The 20,435-nt window shown below is 39.6% G+C and overlaps 1 protein-coding gene across 1 annotated transcript; it reads left to right on the forward strand.

Annotated features, from left to right (window-relative positions):
* The first annotated feature begins 1,544 nt into the window (after positions 1–1,544).
* Positions 1,545–19,383, forward strand: LOC118100828 (ras-related protein Rab-37). The gene is made up of 9 exons (XM_035146258.2): positions 1,545–1,958; positions 10,618–10,728; positions 12,440–12,481; positions 12,644–12,710; positions 12,823–12,875; positions 12,997–13,062; positions 14,906–14,962; positions 15,227–15,303; positions 16,757–19,383. The coding sequence occupies exons 1-9, from the start codon at positions 1,632–1,634 to the stop codon at positions 16,860–16,862; spliced, it is 906 nt and encodes a 301-aa protein (XP_035002149.2). The 5' UTR covers positions 1,545–1,631; the 3' UTR covers positions 16,863–19,383.
* The last annotated feature ends 1,052 nt before the right edge of the window (positions 19,384–20,435 follow it).

Consider the following 20,435-nt stretch of genomic DNA (forward strand, 5'->3'; position numbering starts at 1 on the left):
TCACACATTACGGTCCCAGCCATCAAGTGTAGACCACACAGTGAAAATGTAATGTAAATCGTATTAAAGTTGTAAAATGAGGCTTACCTCCTTTCGGCAGTGGGTGGTGCAGCACTGTCACTACATACAGATTAATAGATCTGTTCAGGTCAAAACACTCTTGTTTCTCTTTAGATCGTATTCTTTTACCTTTGAAGACATCCTAGGAATCTATGAACCCTGTCACTATGACATTAAAGGAAACTGATATAAAGGAATTTTTGATTAATTAAACATTTGAGGTGTTGTTTTATATAAAGCCTGGGTGGAGTAAGTCACAATCAAGTGTCTTTCAGGTTAACCCTTTGATACACAACATGGCTCAAAAGTGACCCGGCTCAGTTTTTATTTTCTATATCTTTGCAGTTAATGAATTTCATCATTCAATACTTCAGGTATCCCCCAATTAATCCTTATTAACATTTTTGCTTTGTTACTTTGTTTTTCTTTGTATCACTACCATTCTAATGCACAACATGGGTAAAAAAATACCCATATTCATTTCCAGGGTTGTTTCATGCATGAGTGTTTCTTTGCTATATCTTTGAAATAAATGAATTTTATCATTTAATATTCTAAGTGTTCATCAAATATCTTTGTTTGGAGTTAAAAAATACTTACAGCAGTTCAGGATGGGACTCTGATCATGTGACAGAATTTTGGTGTTATTACACACATATAGTTTGAGGGAGATTGAACAAAGTAAACTGAAGTTACAGCAATTTCGTGTGTCACAGCGACACGTTGAAATTTGTGGTCAATGGACGAGGAGGAGTACATCATGTAAGACGTGCAAAAAAATGTAGATGTCATCAGGCCGGGACTCTTGTCATACATGTCCAGTTGTGACGAAAACTCACAATTTTAGTTATTTTTAATCTCCAAGGAGTCAAGATGACACTCAATCCAAAATGGCCGACTTCCCATTGCATTAATCAAATTGGTGCTGGGGAGGACAATTAACCAGCAACAAGTCTTCAAAATAAAAGCACAAAGTTCATTTTGTCGCTGCAATGCTTCAAATCGAACAAGACAACAGAGCTCTTATTTAGAAAAGTTGTGAACTTGGGTCTGAAGATTGTGTTGGTTGCTTATCAGACCTCTGTAATAGCCGACACACAATATGAAAAACAGTTAAGTAAATCATTCAAACTTACATAGGCCTATATGCCCCATATATGAACCGTAATAAATCAAGTTTCAGTTTTTGAAAAACATTGGATTTCAAATCTTCCCTGCAGAGAAACCAGGTAAAATGAACACAAAGGTGTCTAACTTCACTCTGCACTACTTGTCCACTTGTGACCCTTCGTTGGACAAAGCTCTGACATTCAGTGATACAAGTCGGAGTTGGAATTCAGCATCATTCATCTTTCCCCTCATTCACTCCAATCTCCTCCTCATCCTTCATTCTAAGGAACTTCGTGTCGTTCTATGAATGGCCGCTCACCAGCATCCTCCTCCTCCTCCTCCTCCTCCTCCTCCTGCTGCTGCTGCTGCTCCCATCATCCGCTCTCTCCAGGGATACTGTGTGGCGTGACGCGGTTGAACGATCACGACATGCCTGTTTAAATGTTAAGTGATGGAGGCAGATGTCCGCAGACTGTGATTCACTCTCAAGGAGGAGAGGGGGGGGAGAGAGCGAGAGAGAGAGAGAGAGAGAGAGAGAGAGAGAGAGAGAGAGAGAGAGAGCGCATTGGTCCAGTCTTTATTCTCCTCACCAGGCTCCTCCGCTGTCAGAAGCGCACAGGGAGGACGACGGCATCATGGAGCGGATGGAGTCCATGGAGCCGATCTCGGCGAACTACACCACGGCTTACCCGGAGATCCAGCCCGACAGCGGCTACGGCTCCGGAGAGACCGAGAGCCAGGCGAAGACTCCACCAGCCCCGACGTACGACGAGGAGTTAGTGCACAAGGTATGGAGACAAACAACATGTTTTAAAACCAGGGATTGTGTTATTGGGACATTTGTCAGATCCAACAAATCGCCCCCATGTACTTTTTCCTTCGTATATAACAGTGATATACAAAAATAACGTGGCCCTAAAGTGCCTCTGTGCTGCAGCGTGGGGATGATCTCCACTTGGCTGAGGTCATATACACCGTCCAGTTCCCTGTCTTATTGTCAGATTTGCCCTTAAAATACACAGGTCCTTAGGACACACACACACACAACACGCACGCACGCACGCACGCACACACGCACGCACCCACACGCAGTTGTTTATTAGGACTTTGCATTGACTTCTATTCATTGTGGACAGCTTTACCTAACCGGTCCATGCCTATCTCTAACCTTAAACTAACCACAATTCACACCTTACCACTAAATTTAACCAGGACCTCAGAAATCGAGTTTTGACTATAAAGGTGTTGGTTCCCATGCTGGTCCTGACAAACAAAATGGTCAAGGATCTGTATTCGATTTAATTCAATTCAATTTGATTTGTATTCCGCCAAGTCCTAACATACATTAATTTGAGGTTCAATATCCTGCTCAGGGACACTCTGGCAGAGAATGGTGCAGACTGGGAACAAACTGCCATTCTACCTCTTGAGCCACAGTGTTTGGGTCAGTGTTTATGCTTGAAAAGCAGTAAAGAGGTAACAAAAACAAGTACACACACACACACACACACACACACACACACACACACACACACACACACACACACACTTCGAGTAACGCCTTGTAGATTTGTGCTCGTCATTATCATTAGAAAGAACTCCACTTGTCTGTCTTCACTGAGCAGTTACATGGAGGCAGAATGGCGTGCATCATGGCAGGGTGATAATCGGGCATCCAGACTGTAAACATGTCACTATGGTGAGGCTGCCAGCGTGTCAGCTGTCCTCCCTGCGGAATTCAGACATGAAAAAAACATTGTTTTCATCCACCACTTGTAGAAGCTCCGTGGGGAGGGACCTCCTTCACAGAACACATCTGATCATTAAGGACGAGGACAGACAGAGGGAGGTGCAGTAGAGGGCACCCCAGGCCAAGGGTTCCAATTCAAATTAGAACTACTCCGATTTTACACATCCAAACCTGTTTCCCAGGGGCTGAAGAGTGCAACCACATTTGTGGCAAAAATGTTGTGTAAAGGCTTTTGCGGCCCCAGGGGGACGTGGGCCAAGTCTGACAAATTACCTCAAGCGACGGTGGTGTGTAAAAGTGTGTGTGTCCCCCACGGTACAGTTTCACCCGTCTGTCTAATCTCTATCACACATCTCTATGTGTGAGATGTAGGCACGCGCGATCGAATTGCAGACCCTCTGATTTAGTGGACAACCCGTTCTACCTCCTGAGCCACAGTCACCTCTGTGTGAGGGTGTGTGAAAGTGATGCATAGTAGTGACCTAAGTGACCTTCTAAAGTGCATTGAGCGTACATAATGGAGGAGCATCTACCATTTGACATTTGTAATTAAAAGCATTGTCTCATTCTGAGGTGTTCTCATAACTGCACAGCCCATGTCAAGCAGTTGAGGCTGCACTCGCCTACACACATCCACAAATCATGAGTCCACACTCCAGTCATTCACTGTGTTCCTTCCAGTGCCGACCTTTGACCTGTTATTTCTCATACAGAAAAAGAGAAGCTCCCTTTTGGCTTCAGGGAAATGTCACCTTATTTTACATTTTATTTCAGGAACAGCTTCAAAGTCATTGTGAGGGAAGTCAGTCAAGGCCTGTGTTATTTTTATATCTGGCTTTTAGTTTGCAACTCCCCACTTCCCTTGTTAATATTGGTCAGCATGGGAAATGAGTGTGCACACGGATACTGTTATATTTATATTGACACTTAACTTGAAATCGAATATCATAGCGTGATTATTGATTTTGTTCCTCAGAGCGAGACTGTAGCTCAGAGAAGGTCATTAGTGAGAGTTTAGTGAGAAGTGAGTTTCCCCAAAGGGTTGATGGTCCGATGAGACATAAACTTTGTTACCCTAATGTAACCCCAGTGCTCTTTGAACAGCTTCCTTTAATTGCCATAGTTACTTTGTGTGCCTGTGTGTGTGTGTGTGTGTGTGTGTGTGCATGTAGTGTTGGGAGCAGGTGCTATGCAAAAGTGTAAATTATCGCAAAGCAAGCTGTTCTTTCAAAGAAATCAGCGACAGTACTTTTAGATATGAACAATTTGTCCATTTTGCCCTCCATTATTTCTCTGTCTCATATTTCTGTCTTTCGCATTAGCTTCTTTTGTCTCTATTCTATCTCCGCTCTGTTTCCCCCGAGGAGCCATGATTACACAACAGAACAGGGGCTTGTTTGAGTGCTCTTCAGTCAGGCCAGTGGTTAGATATGGAGCTGAAATCACTCCGTGCATTACACAATCTCTTTATCTTTCCCCACCACGGTGATATTAATCTCCAGCCAACCGTTTTATTAAAATCAACACACTGTTGATTTTGTCATATATGAATCAATATTTCTGCGATTTGGTGAAAGATGTCTTTAAAAGTCTTTTACAGGTCTAAATTAATGTTACATTTCTATTGTGAGGGATTTTTCTAATCCTTTTGAAAGACCAAAAACAGGCAACGTGTTCCTCTCTCCATACGTTCTAAAAACACAAACCTGTTTGTGGCTCTCAACCCGAATCCCACTGGTTCCCATTAAAGCTGCACTTAAATCAACATTGTTTACATGAACAGGGACTAGGTATATTGTCCAAAATGTCGCTCATAGTTGAAAAAATGAATACCAGAGTCTCCAGTTCACTTCAGCTCTACGGAGCACTTTAGTGTCTTCCATCATATTGTTTTGGTTTTACGGCCCGCAAACAACAGGCAGCCGTTTCATGTGTTTCCTGTGTTTTAGGTTGATGATGTGTATTGATCTCTTTTGTGCTTCCAAAATGCGGATGGCCTAGAAATCAATGGAGTGCCCTAACGCCTCCTGTGGTGACAATGCTGCTCACATTACGCCACATCGTTATCCTATAATGTTACAGTGACGTTGTTTTTCTGAACATATTCATGAAGAATGAATTATCCCCACATCATGTTGTTTCACACTGATGCTGAGGTTATGTATTTCAATTTATTATCTTATTTAAGTGTCAGTATGGCTATCTGTTCATTTTCATAGTTATTTTATTGGCAAAAAAACTTTCCTTATACATTATATTACATAACAGAAACCATAATGGATGAATTTATTCATACAGTTTTCGAGTACACAAGCATCTTCAGTGTTAGAGGAAGAAATCCTACACATGCAGTCATACACACCTTGCCATAATGTTGTAAAGTTGTGTCATCCATCAAACTGAAGCTTCTCTAATCTGCTACTCGGCTGCGGCTTTGAATCCCAGCAGTGCTGTGTCATAAACTGTCTAAATTAGTGGAAATATGGGAACTGTCAAGCTAAATTACACAGCGGCCCGCATCACTTTATTTGTCCCCTCAGGAAGAGAACTGTGACGTTTCTCATGTATCAGGCCGAGAGGATCAACAGAATCTAAGAACTGCAAATTTGCAATTTGCTCCACTGCTCCACAGTGAAGGGACTTCCACACTTGACTAAAGGGAGGGAAATTCACTGGCACTTAACAATCCCTTGGATGAATAAATATTCTCTCTTTCCTCATCACTCTCTCCCCACACCACACACAGACACTCATGTGCACAATATACTGTACATCATCCATGTCTAATTCCCGGACATCTGTGGTGCTTTCAGTTAATTGCCTCTTGGCTCCTGTGGGGTTATATGAGACAGGCTGACTTCCCAGCTCTGTTACCATGGAAACAGCGTCATACTCTTCTCCCACAACAAATCCTACACATACATCCTGATCCTCATCACGTCTACATATGCATGTGTAATTCTACAAGCACGTTTTTTCCCTTTATTGGTTCTCTCCTCACACATTCACAAGCAAATATTATCTTACACGCTCTCAGTTTCAGTAAACAGGATCAGCTTTTATTACGTCATCGAAGGATCAGATGATAATAGTGTTGCTGCTGGTTTGTAATATGTCCTGTGTTTTAGTCACAGCCAGTGTGTGTGAACATTTCTGATCTTTCATTATAATAATATAATATAATATAATATAATGTAATTACTCCAATGTGTAAATTAAGACTATATTTTGCTATATGCCAAAGTAAAACAGAGTATTAGGGCCACTTAAAGGTAAAAAAAAAGATCGGAGATTTCAAGAGTAAAGATGTAAGGTAAATTTAGGAGAATAAAGCATAAAGTTGACTTGTAATATTAATACTTAATTCTCGTAAATTTACTAGTTTTTTCAATATGACTTTATTCTTACAAATTTATGATTCACAATGGTATGACTTAATTCTCGTAAATGTACCCGTAATGTTGTGCCTTAATCTCTGTAAATCAATTGCTTTTTTCTTATAATTTATATATATACAAAATATCGGATATTTATTATATATTTTCCCCTTTAAGCGACCCTATAGGACAAGTACCAAAGCATGCATTGGCCTCCCTCATGACGAGCACATGCACTATGACGTATTTACTCCTCTGGAGAAGCCAATAAAGATTAGGCTAACATTAGCAGCTCTGTGCTACTCTGCGTTGGATTGGTTTAACACTCCAGCAGCCAACATCACCTATAGCATCACTCCCAAACCTATCAGTTAGTCCTTAACCTAAAAGCTTGATATCTTGTAAATAAAAAAATAAAAAAATATAGACATAAACATATGCATATAGTTAACCACACAATGTACATTTACTTAGCTGTACTAATGTTGATAAAACTAGCTCTACAATGTAAAATGAGAAACATTTAGTTGAATCTTTACATTTATTGCTGTTTTTTTGTACATTATATCACGTTACTATCAAGTACAAAATCTACTTTTCTTGAGTCAACTGAACACATTTAAAACTATAGACCTTGATTTGAGCCAACTCAACAAAATAAATCTGCATTGCCTCTTTTTGAAATCAACAGTTTCAGAGGTTGTAGTTGTTCAGTATGCTAGTATGCTAACATTCAAAAGTAGCCCCATTCACTAAGATGAGGCTGATAGGAAAGTCAACAGTTTGTTATGAGCAGGTGTCAACCATATTATATGTATCATGCAGCAGTATCACCTGTAAGATACATGCACACTGAACCTCTTCACTGTCAGTCATACTTCCTATGCTGCTCCTCATCTTTCAACATCTATACATGCAAGTAAAGTCACATTTATAGATACAGGGGAAAATGTACAGCCTAGTTTTTGAGACAACCAAAAAAACGTTTGTGTGTTCGAGAGATCCAGACTTAGTGGTCTGAAACATGTGACACCCCATATTTTTTTACGCTGTTCCAATGCTCCACACGCATTGAGCATTTTATTGCTTTACCTTTTCATCACTGATTAAATATTGAACATTTTAAGCATGATTCCTCTTTCACTCGCTTCATTGGCGTGTGATTCAAATGCAGACCAACTAAATGAAGTCACTGTTGACGCCTGAGTAAAGCTGGTGTGAAAATTCAGAAGCAGGATGTATATTTTCTCCCATGCTGAGCTGTGGCACTTTCCTGTTGGTTTATTAAAATCCCTGAGATCAAAGTGAAGCTATAAGACCTGTATCTGTGAAGAAAAGCTGCTTGAGCCTCTCAACTCTAATCCTCCCTCCACCTCCCTTTCAGCCTTTATCATTCATAAAGCATTAAGATGAAACTGAGCTGCAGGTGAAAGTCGGCCTGGTTCAGCAATTTTTTGCTTTTAACCCGACTTCACTTTTGACTTTCTCGCTGTGTTTTGCTTGTTTTGTTTCCTCAGTTTGGTTTGTCCAAGCTTGAGGTCACTTTTGGTCATCTGAATCAGGGCAGTAGGCTCCATTAAACCAGGATCACGTTCAGAAGAGGGTTAACCAAGACCACATTGGGAATTTTGTGCAAGTGTTACGCATCTTTGACCCCAGGAACTAGGAAGGTTGGAGTCCCTGCTAGCTTGTACTTTCCGAAAGTACAAAGTAGGGCCTTGCAGCGCTGAACATTTGTGACTGGTTGAGTACTCCAGTATTTTATTTCAGACACAATGGTAAAGATCTCTGGCTGCATGTACTTTTTTTCATAGTCTCTCAACACATAGGTACAGAATAAAGCATGTTTGCTGTTGTTGCAGCGTCGCACACATAGTGATGGATGACATGATGGCTCACCTAAAGTGAAGCCAAAGCGTCTTGATCACCTCCTGGTGTTTTGCTACAGAATAGGTCATAATTTCCCCCTACTCTATGTTAGTGGATGGGACATCGACCAAGCTAAAAAGTAAACATCAAATTAATAATTCAATTCAATTTCATTTCATTTGTATAGTGCCAAATCATAATATGCAGTATCTACAGGCACTTTACATGGAGGGTCAAGAACCTTAGAAATTAAATATAAAGAGAAACCCGTTCCCAACAGTTCCCACAATGAGCAGCACTTTGGCGACTGTGGAGAGAAAAAACTCAAAGATGGCAGTTCTATCACACTGGTGTATGTCCAATTGCGATTTTTTATAATAAGTTTGTTTTCAATTAGTTATTTGATGCTATCAAAACTGAGTAAAACATCTTGATTGACAGCTGAGACTGACTCACGATTGGTCTCAGTGGACCTTGATACTGCTGCTCCATCTCCATATCAGACTCTATCTTCAAATGCACAAGATGACAGCATTCGTATCTGGGACATTTCTGGATGGAGGGAGGAAATGACAACATGTCGTCCAACATTTATACAGTTCTATGGTCATGCAAATGCTGCCTGTCCGACACTTTAAATGGCGTCAATGTTGTTGTATAGTTTTCTGCATTACTGCCACCTGGTGGACTGACGTTGATCGGCTTGTTGGTTTTTCATATGTCAGCGGGCTTGTTTGCCTAATGTTCCAATGTCATTAGACAACGGGGAAAAAACTGACAAGCTGTCTGAAGGAACCTTTTAGATCCTTTAAGTTTTGGTTGAAACATATTTTAAGATCATATTACAGAAACGACAGGAAATGAAGGTGGAACGTTCACTTCTGTGTGTGGAGGTGTTGAGTATCTCAAAGTGATTTTTTTCTAAGTGGGCTAAAAATGAAAAGACAGGCCTGTATTGACTGCCGGGCCCTGCTGACTAACTTGTTCTGAAGGTTATCTTCCTCAGCCAATGAGTCACACTGTAATAGCAGCGCACTGCCAAGCTTTTGAAAAGCCCAATATTGTTTGTGCTGCTTAGAAACTGAAGTGTCCACCGTGACGCAAACGCTGACTCATAACCCTAAATTATAAAATGATTGTGCGATATCAGCCAATAAGGGATTTTCGAGGGTGGCTCTAACTCCATTATAGACCCCTTAATGTCATTTTACTCATACTTTATCTAAGTACACCCACTGAGAACTTTATTATTAGCACATTACTAATATTGCTTAAGGCATTGATTTTGCTCTCAAATTGGGTCTTTGTGACACGTATTCAACAAAATGTTGGAGGCATTCCTCTGAGATTGTCCTCTATGTTGGCATGACGACATCACATTGTTTCTGCAGATTTTGTTGGATTGGATTCAAGTTGGCTGAACTCATCGTCATGCTCATCACAGTTCATGAAGTTTGAGACGACTTTTGCTGGGTGACATTGAGCATAATCCAGATAAAAATATCCATTAGAATTAGAAAAGTGGCTGTGGCTCAGGAAGTAGAGCCGGTCTGTGACTCAGCCTGGTCTGTTGACTGCAGGCAGGTTGCGTCTGTGGATTCACGCTGTTCATGTCAAATTCTGACCTGACCATCTGCAGGCTCCTGTCCGGGCTACTTTTATTTCCGGTTGAGTGACCATAGCCTGGTTGCAGTTCTCTTTCTGAAACTATAAGAATGACCTGCAGTAACTGAGCCATAGCAAGTAAAGATTTGCTGCAGTCCACAGAACCCTGACGCCAGCGCTGCAGCACCAAAAGCTGTTCATCTATTTACTCAAAGTTTGATGAAGGTCGACTAAGTACGCAGAAACCAGAACTGTAGAATCAGCATTCTTGAACACACAGCTGCTATGAACGACAATGTCACTTACGTTGGATGATGAGCCTGTTTATTCAAAGTTTATTAAAATTAAATGTATCGCTTGTCCAAATCATACCAAATCGACACTGCACTTCATTGGACTCTACATGCTCACAATATGTGTTCCACGAACATACAAACATTTATGGAACAATTAGAGAGAAGTAAATGGTCTGTATTTGTAACAGTTTTCAAGATTTGATGAAAGCACTTTACTGTACAGTTGTATTGCCCTTCAGCCATTCACACCCATTCATACAGTGCATCTATGTGCAGCACTCTTTCTAGGGGCAATTCAGGGCTCAGTATCTTGCCCAGGGACACTTCGCCATGCAGATGGGGGAGACTGGAATCGAACCACAGTCTGATGAGAACATTACTGAAGCTTCTGTCCTGTGTCTGCATGATTTTCTGCATTGCACTCGTGCAACTGGATGATTGCATAAGCAGGTGTATTACTGTTCCTAATAAAGTGCTTGTGTGTATGTTAAACTCGTCAGGGTCACTGATGCTGATGAGACTCCTGTGTTCTGTGTGTGTTTTCCTGCAGACAATCCTGGTCGGGGACAGTGGAGTGGGAAAGACGTCTCTGTTGGTGCAGTTCGATCAGGGCAAGTTCATTCCTGGCTCCTTCTCTGCCACAGTGGGCATTGGATTCACGGTGTGTGTGTGTGTGTGTGTGTGTGTGTGTGTGTGAGTGAGAGAGTGTGTATGTGTATGTGTGTGTGTGTGTGCATGTGTTTGTGCATTTAAAATGTTTGTGTCTGTATCTTTAGATCCACTACATTCTTTTGAAGTTCAACTAGAAAAGTCCCAAGTGTCACTTCAACAAAATTGTTTCTCATTTATCTACTGCGCTGATAGATTTGGCTCCATTTGCCCAGTTTATGAGATATAGGTGCAAGATTCCTGGCTCTGCTTCAATACAGTGATAATGAATGGTAATTTGTATTATAAAGTTAGACACAAATTGATGTTTTTAATGCTGGATAACACATATTTCAGATTCACATATACAGAAAACAGAATTGCCACTACATAACGTTCTTTCAAATATGGTAACAACCTGATAATTCTCTATGACATAAATGAAATGAGCTACTTGTACCACCAGAGACTATAGAAACATATTGCTAAGGAAGTTAACGTCTTTGCTGCACACCAGCACAGTGACTCATAGGCGGCGAGAAAGAACCTGTTCCGTTAAGTCTGTGTGTGTTGGCCCCTGTAGCAATTTTGACTCGAGGATGTTTCTACCTATTCCTCGAGTGTGTTTTATTCTATTTATGTTAGAGGGATAAGGTTTGACTCACTAATAGCCTGCAGACTGGATTGTTTTTACATGGCAGCTTGTTATGATGGAGGCAGGTTTTATTTTAGAAGTAAAATGGTGAAAGTTCACTACACGTCCTCATTTAGTAGCCGATGCTTGAAGCTGGGTGATAGGAATTACTCTTCGGACGGAGATCTACAGCAGCTGTCATGCTAATGGTTAACATGCAAATTAGCCAGAGAGATCTTGGCAAAGTCACAAGCATGTAGTCACAACATCAGCTGCTGAGAGTTACCTAGCTCATCAGGTCATCTAAAAACCAAGTCTCTTCTGTGGAGCATTGAGAGGTGGAATGAATGGTAACATATAATGGAGTAATAGGGCCGTGTTGAAGGGAAAAAAAAGGCTGAGATTTCAAAATAACGTTGTAATATTACGAGGAAGAAGTCGGAAGTTTGATGAGCCAGAATATGAAGTATTTTGTTACGTGTATACTAAAGTACAACTTATGATTCTCCATATTTCCTCATTTTGACACAGACAACAGACTGATCTTCTGATTCAATTCGCTCTTTATTAAATCCATGCAAAGCAATCATTTCAAGTTGTCCTAATTATAAGCTCTTGACTTTCAAACCATTTTTTAAAGTTAGACAGATTATTTTAAATTGTGTCAAATGACAAATATATTAGTAGCTTTAAAAAGATTTTATTAATGACTTCTCAGAACACATTTCCTAAGAGCAAATATTTATTGTCTTTACATTGCACATCCGTTTCAAAATTTCAAAAACCTACATGGTGAGACCATACAAGTCAAACAGTCGACAGTGAGGTGTGTGGGTTATCCAGAGGAAGAGGGACACTGACTTATAGAAAAGATGATGCTGCTGTTGAGTTTTTACATGTATTTTTTCAATGTTTCGAAACAGAGGCAGACATTTTTAAACCTGCGCTAATAAAGTGGAAAAACAATCATGCATGAAAGTAACTGAGTATCTTTTTTCAATGAAGGAATTGATCCTTTAGTCTTTATTATGTCTGGTCATCATCTGTTCTGTTTCTGTACATTATTTAAAATCTGCTTCTGCTTCCTAAGAACAAAGTGGTGACTGTGGACGATGTAAAGGTCAGACTACAGGTCAGTGAGTTCCTTGACGTGCTTTCACTACAACAGCCTGTTTTTAGAGCGCTGGCTGGTTTTATTTTCGGGCACCATGTGTTGTGACAGAAAATTATAGTCAGCCTTGTGAAACCAGGCCACATCACCAAGTATATCTTTTTTTCCCCTTTTCTGTTTCAGATTTGGGACACAGCAGGACAGGAGAGGTTCAGAAGTGTGACACATGCATATTACAGAGATGCACACGGTATGTCAACTTACTGAGTCACAGATTTGCTTTTTTAATCCACAACGGTGACAGTTATGTAGACACTTGCATTATTAGTCACATGTTCATCTGTTGGTTTTTGTCTCCAAAGCTTTACTCCTCCTGTATGACATCACCAGCAAATCATCTTTTGACAACATCAGGGTAGGTCTGGGCTATAGAGTGGGGAGACATATGGAAAAGAGTGGGTTGGGAGGAAGGGGAGTGATCTAATGTGCGTGCTTATAATTGACCTGTACGTATCTGTCTGTCTCTGTTGTTCCAGGCATGGCTAACAGAGATCCATGAGTATGCACAGAACGACGTAGTCATCATGTTGCTGGGCAACAAGGTGAGATTGGAGTGGTTTAAGAATCTCAGCAAGTGAAGGGAAGAGTGTTAGGGAGGAGAGAGAAGGAACATGTGCACGATGCATTTTATAAAAAGAAGCCAAATTAATCCTTTAGAGCAGAGGTCACTAACAGGCGGACCGCGGTCCGGGTCCGGACCCAGAAGCCGTCCCGTACGGACCCGGACCTACAGCCAAAACAGAAGGTTATGATTTAAAACCTGACGGGGCACTTCTATTTGTAATCAGCGCAGCTTTTGTAGTCTTTACGGTAGTGGTTTAGCGGATGAGAAACGCACAGACCAATTGCATGCGAGTTAAGCCATCCCACGTGATACTACTCAGCCAATCAAGTCTGTGCATTCCAGGCAGTAAACATTGCGACTCTACAGTGCAGACAGATGAGAGATGATAAACTTTATTACAGGCTCTAGACCCAATAGCAAGACATACACCATAAAGAGAGTTAGAGGCAAGTTACACACGAAAAGACGGTAGAAAGAAAAAGACAGATAGAGATACAGGTAGAGAAAACAAAGGGAGAGATACAGAGGAGTGAGATGGAGAAAGGGAGAGAAACAGGAGTGAGACGGAGAAAGGGAGAGAAACAGGAGTGAGACGGAGAAAGGGAGAGAAACAGACGAACAAAGTGGGGGAGTGGGATATAAGAGGGGAAGAAAGTGATTCTAAAACTGTTCAATTGTTAAGATGTGTTGAGATTTATTATCTGTTAAATTGGTTGAGACTTTTGAGTCAAGATGTGAAAAAGAAAAAGGGAAATTCAAGCTTTTGCTCCCTTTATTTTATTTTTCTGAAGTTAAGCCCTTTATTTGAACATGCACAATTTTCACATTTTATTTATTTTCTCTTATTTTGAAATGCAGCCCTACTTTTATTTAGTTAATGAGAGAACATTATACATATCTGCAATCATACATATATGTTCAGTTCTATGTTACGTGACAATAAATATTGTCAAAAGTTTTGAATCGTACTGAATTCATTTGATTTGACAGTCAGGTATTTAGTACATGCAGATGTTGATAGAACTACTAGGCTACTTAAATATATATCACACTAAATAGTTAGACATTATGATCTTCCGGACCTTTGCTTCAAGAAATTTTGTCTAACTGGACCTCTTTACATTTTAGTTGAATACCCCTGCTTTAGAGGAAAAGCATTTTGTCATGAACTGACTGGCAGAGGGTGTAGTTATTACTATTTATATATTCTTTATCAGCAATAAGATTAAAGGAGTTCAGAGTCCAAACCGAAATGAGACAATCCGGAATCTGCATCACCAGCTCGTCCCACCGCTATAGCTGTTGCCTAGCAACACAGCAGAAGTTGGACACAGAGGAAGTTTTAATGCCCTTTTGTTTGTTTGTAACGTGTGTACTGTCAGCTGTCAAGTTGAGCGGAAGCGTGATACTCAAGCATTGCTGTCATTACCCCTTTGAAAAACTGTTTATCACTGAAGCTAAATGAATCCTGGGATAGGCTGGGCAGGGAGGAGCTTTTGTTTCTCGGGGAGGATGCAATTGTCGGCCGCATTTGACAGATTCTTATTTTGCCACAAAGTAAACAATGTGTTTGTTTTGTAAGATGTTAAATATCCCAGCCCTGTTTTAACAGAACCCATAGTTTTCATCAATTGGTTTGACTGTGCAGCACTGGTTCAAAACTATTCCCCCACATTTTTCTATCATATGTTAACAATGATAATGGGAAGCAACTACTAAAAAAAAAAAGATCCAAATTGAATTTTTTTGAATAAAGGTCAGAATGATAACACCCACTTTTATTCACTGCTTGTTTTTCCTCTGCTGGATCTCTGCGTCAGGCCGACATGAGCAGCGAGAGAGCGATCAGGAGAGATGAAGGAGAGAGGCTGGCCAGGGTGAGTCATTCATTCACTACTGTACAACCACAGCTGATACTGGGTTTTGTTCTTAACGTAACAGGCACAATGGACAGTGCATTTATTACACCTGGTATCAGGGTGACATTTGAATCTGGCTAACATCTTATGTTAATGGTCCCTGAATATAACAGTGACTAGACTCACTATCCTCCAGTGGGTTCAAACTCAAATTAGAATGTTTACTGTTCTCTACTCTCTCAATGATTGTTCCCCGGTGTTTGCTCCTGCTCCTGTCTACAGGAGTATTCAGTTCCCTTTATGGAGACGAGTGCCATGACCGGAGTCAACGTAGAGCTGGCCTTCACTGCTGTGTCCAAGTAGGAAACACACCATGTCACATAATGCCTTATCTCTCTACAAACCACATCCTCTGTATTTCCTTTGAGCTCTACGCTAAGTTGACTCTGCTGCTTTTCAGACATGCACTGAACTCCAGAGAACCTCCAGACATTCTCTGGTTTGGCTATATGTATAAATCCCAGACTTTCTCTAGCCAGTCCCCTAGTATAAAGCCCACAGAAACTCCAATTAAGCCAATGTGAGAAAACAACAGGAGATCCTCCGCATGATTCACCACGAGCGGCTGGGCATGTTGATGACATCTCTAACACGTGACAGATGCAAAACGAAAAAAAAAAAAAAGAAAACAAATATCTCAGCTTGAAAAAGGGGAGTCACACACGTAGAAGACGCAGACGAAGATGTCAAGATAGCTTTTGGTGATAAGGGCCGACGCCAGTGTTGATGTGCTGTAAACAAAAACATGTGATCTCCGCAGCATAATCAATACGTTACATCCTGCCTTTGCCTGCAGCTCCACCATTCGCCTGAACGCTCCTGAGATTTCTGTGTTGTGTTGAACGTGTCGGGGCGGATAATCTCCTGCTGCGTTGTGCATGTGTGATCGGCAAACTCCAGAGGTCGTGTCTGAAAATGTCATAATTGTTCCTTCGACCCTGGCTCTGTCCTTTATCATCAGTATGGAACTGATAATAATGTCACATCTGTCTGATGGTCTCAGAACATTTAGTATTTTTCTTCTGGAGCAGGGTACTATTATATATCATGAAAGCCTTGTTTAGCTGATTTGTGTTTGATAGTTCGGTGATCATGTAAGGACCAATGAGTATATGTCAATCTAAACACCAGCCCTTCACATAAAAGTCAGTTGAGATAATGTATTTTTGAGTGATTTTGCAATAATTCTTTTTGTTAAATCATGCAATGTAATGTAGTCAGTGTTTCATTGGAAGATTTCAGATATTTTGCCATTTATTACAGTTTTAAGACATTTTTGCTCTCATTCTTACCTATTAATGTATGTTTCCATTACATGTGTAAATTATTAAAGGACCAGTTTAATTGGGGTGCAACCCAGTTCTTTTTCATGAATTACATGCACAGTTTAAGGGATTTTGGAAGAACAAAAAACTTGGATTAATACTTTGAAACCCTTCAAAAATATTTACCAAGATGAATATCCAGTAATTCTTTAATATCTGGCTATTTTAAGTTGTTGTTTAAATCCATGACTCTCTCCATTTATTTATCATTTATATATTTATTTATTTACCAACACTAAATTTATGTTGGATCTCTAATTAATTTGTATCCCTAAAATGACCAATTACTGCGTACCTGTACATTTTTGAGGTTGTTTTTACCCTGTTATATGATTAAATTATTGATGTGTTCACAGATTCATTATAGGTTCAAATGATCCATCCATACTGTTTTAGGAACTCTCTGATGTGTGGTTCTGTTCTTCAGGGAGCTGAAGCACCGAGCCGTCCAGCACCCCAGTGAACCAAGTTTCCAGATCCATGAATACATTGAAGCACGGAAGGAGAAGTCAGGCTGCTGCAGCTACTTCTGAGTCCTCCTCCATACACTCTGGCTGAACAGACTGCTGAGTAGGAGGAAGTCCTGTTAACTCACTTCTGCTCCCGAAATATGATGCTGCCATTCACCCAAGACGAAAAGCCAAAAGTAGAGCAGTGGAGGACGAACCAAGCTACAAACTCACAAAACTGCTGAGAGCAGTTTCTCCAATCCTTTAGACTGGTTTTTATCATTATGATCATTATGATCTACTGAATATTTGTAGTAGACATTTTAAGCAAAGCCTTACACTATGCTATTTGCTTTCTATATGAGAGTGAGATGATAAGATCAATACAATTTCATAGGTAGACTAGCTTAGCATATACAGAAGGTAGAAGGCCAGTGGTTTCCTTCTGTCTTTTCTTATCACACCTGAACATACATCAATGTGATAAGAACTACTAAAATCACCGAAACCAACACCAACATTTCCTTTCATCTGTTGTTTGAATTTTAAGTTGCATCCAGCCACCAGGGGGTGATCAAGATGAATTTGCTTTACTTTTGATGAGCCGTCATGTTGACCATCTTTATATACAGTCGGTGGTACAAATCAATTGTTCGTAAGTGACTCACAAGTTATTCAAGTACATTTGTGGCATTCACGTATTGCTAACGTCAGCATGCTATCGTGTTCATAATGACAATGCTAGCATGTGTGTTACACAATATGAGGGTGACCATCTTCGGTTTAGCATGGTGGTATACTAAAATGTACTAAAAACCACTAAACACAAAGTACATCTGAGGTTGTTATAGGAACACTCACAGTATATCCTCAGGGAATATGAATTTCTGAATCAAAGTTTTGATAGTCTTTGTTGAGACATCTCAGCAGAAAACAGAAAAGTCAACATTAACATTATGGTGGCGCTGAATCCTCTGATGAGCACGAATGTTTGAACACGTTTCCATGTTAATCTTTATTTTATTCTATTTTAACAGCATTGATCCATGTTCCTAACATTGTTTTAAAAATACACATATAGCTACATATAGGCTTACCACAAATTTGTCTTGCTGTGTACAGTCACTGTGCTCAGTTGTTCTAGAATGAAAACTATAAACTTTCTTTTTTACTTTGTATTTGTTTTTGTTGAACAGAGGAGATACAAGACATTGATTAGTGAACTGTGGAGATGTGTTTAGTCGTATTTTAGACAGAGGTAGGAAAGCTGTTTCCCCCTGCCGGCCATGCTAGCTGGTGGCTCTGTAGCTTTAATGTTGTCTTACAGATATGAGTAGTATTAACCTTGTCATCTAACGCTCAGCAAGAAAGCAAAGGAGGCTATTTTCCAACATGTCAAACTATTCCTATGTATAATTTATGCTTTTGTTTTAATGCTTTGTTTTTATCCTGCAAAGTCATTTTTGTTAATATTTTTTGATTAATTGCCTTACAAATTCACTGACGCACCACCATCATTGCTGCAACCTTGTGCAACCAACAGGTCCGGACAAAGGCCACACACAATGTCTGTGTCATGGATTCCGATTCAAAGCCAAGTGTGTGGACACAAGCCCTGCCTGTCCGTGACTTAGTCACACTGCTCCATTCTTCAGAAACTCCTCCATAAGTGACAGCTGGAGAAAATGCTGATGTGTCAATGATAAAAAAAAAAGGTATCGGTCGCCTGACATGTGTGGAGGATGAAAGATTGCTGAATAAGACCAAACGGAATATGAGATGCTTGGATTTCCGATGTTGTCCTTCATTTGGGAAACACCTAATACATAGGTGTGAGTGAGTTAACAGGTTTTTGATAATTGTTTTCAACATGTTGGCTGCATTACTTTTCTCCTAAAATGTATATTTATTTATTTATTTCCGTTTGCATGTCTGCTGGATTGCATGTAGCAGATCTGTGTGCAGTGCCTCCAGAACATACAGTATTACAATCTATTTATATTTACATCAAGATCAACTTAATGTGAACTGTGAACAATTAATGTGGATATCTAATCATATTTCAACTCAGGGCTCTCAGGGTTACATTTTGTTTTGAAATACAATATCCCATGTATAACAAGACCACCTATTAAAGCTGCATTCTTTAATAAAAATTAATTTAGGGTTGAGTGTCTGGCAACAATGTATAGGTTTGATCTTCACACTCTCATTTTGGTCGCCACCAACTCCTGAGATACCTGGTTCTTTGGCTGCTGTGTTCTATGCTTTGCAGCTTTATCTATCTGCCAGACGCCCAAACATTTACAAAACAATTACACACATATTGATTGGTGCAGATTCAAAGCACTGATGATGTCACAGAAACGGTTTCATGTTTAAAAGAAGCTTGTTTATGAACAGTATGCAACAAATGTTTGATATTGATCGATAATTGTATGCTCTTTGTCAGCTTTGGGCAGCTCAGGTCTTGATCTACAATGACTCAGATTGTGGCCATTAGACTTTGTATACACTGACCAGTTGTTTGTTGTCGGGCCACTAACTGCTAAAAGTTATATTTCATGTGTTGTATGCTACAGAAAAATAAATTATTTTAACTGAACACACGTTATATCAAGTGTGTGTGTGTGTGTGTGTGTGTGTGTGTGTGTGTGTGTGTGTGTGTGTTTGTACAAAGAGAGAGGAAGAATATAACTTTAATTGACTTTACTGTATTGAGAAACTATAGAGAGAATAAATATAAACTTTACTTCCTGTTTGCGGGCCAAGCCTTCAAAATAAAAGCAAAAGTAATTAACCACTGAGTTAAATAATTGTTTCATCGAAAGCAAGAGAGTGTGTCATTTTGTTTAATCATTATTAATTGATACAATTTGCTTATCTGTGTTGAGAAATTATGCAAAGTTGTGACCTTTTAGCCAAATCTGCTTTAAAAGGAAACTTTGGATCGTGTCAATTTTTTGCTTCTCAAAAGTGAAGGAGTTGCTCCCGAAGTAAATATAAAGTATTTAAATATAAAGGGCCCATTCTAGGGTAAAGAAAACAACAATTTGTACAATGTAGATGAAGCACACCAGTGAAAACATCATTAGGATTATTATATATTCAATTTCTGCCAAAAGATCCCTTTCACCTAAATCTTACACACTGAACCTTTTAATAGAAGGTTTCACATAAATTGTTTTGTTTCTTTATTTAGGCTAAGATAAAGAAGATAAACATTATCTGAATCAGCTTACTGTCGTTTTTACCATAATTCTTAAAAATTGGTAATATTGAGCTTGACATGCATAAAACAAGGTGATTAAGGCTTTTTTTAAAGCAATATTTATTATATGTCGATCTAATGCGTAAAACAGATATCAGATAAGTCGTAGAGGTCAAAATTATAAAAATTGTACCAGATTACCCAAATTAACCCTACACATACATGCATATATACATACAAACAAACAAACATACATACAAACATACATACATACATACATACATACATACATACATACATACATACATACATACATACATACATACATACATACATCGAACCAACATACATACATACATACATACATACATACATACATGTCATGTCAGGTCATGTAGCTCTAAGTCCCCATCTAGTCTTTTGTTGGAGGAGTCCATGAAACCTTT

Source organism: Hippoglossus stenolepis, chromosome 21, assembly GCF_022539355.2.
Source record: "Hippoglossus stenolepis isolate QCI-W04-F060 chromosome 21, HSTE1.2, whole genome shotgun sequence".
NCBI classification, from domain to species: Eukaryota; Metazoa; Chordata; class Actinopteri; order Pleuronectiformes; family Pleuronectidae; genus Hippoglossus; species Hippoglossus stenolepis.

Coding starts and splice junctions, on each gene's coding strand:
- LOC118100828 (XM_035146258.2), top strand. CDS start 1,632: ATGTCCGCAGACTGTGATTCACTCTCAAGGAGGAGAGGGGGGGGAGAG. Junction 10,729..12,439: donor CAGTGGGCATTGGATTCACG/GTGTGTGTGTGT, acceptor CTGCTTCCTAAG/AACAAAGTGGTGACTGTGGA. Junction 15,304..16,756: donor GCCTTCACTGCTGTGTCCAA/GTAGGAAACACA, acceptor TCTGTTCTTCAG/GGAGCTGAAGCACCGAGCCG.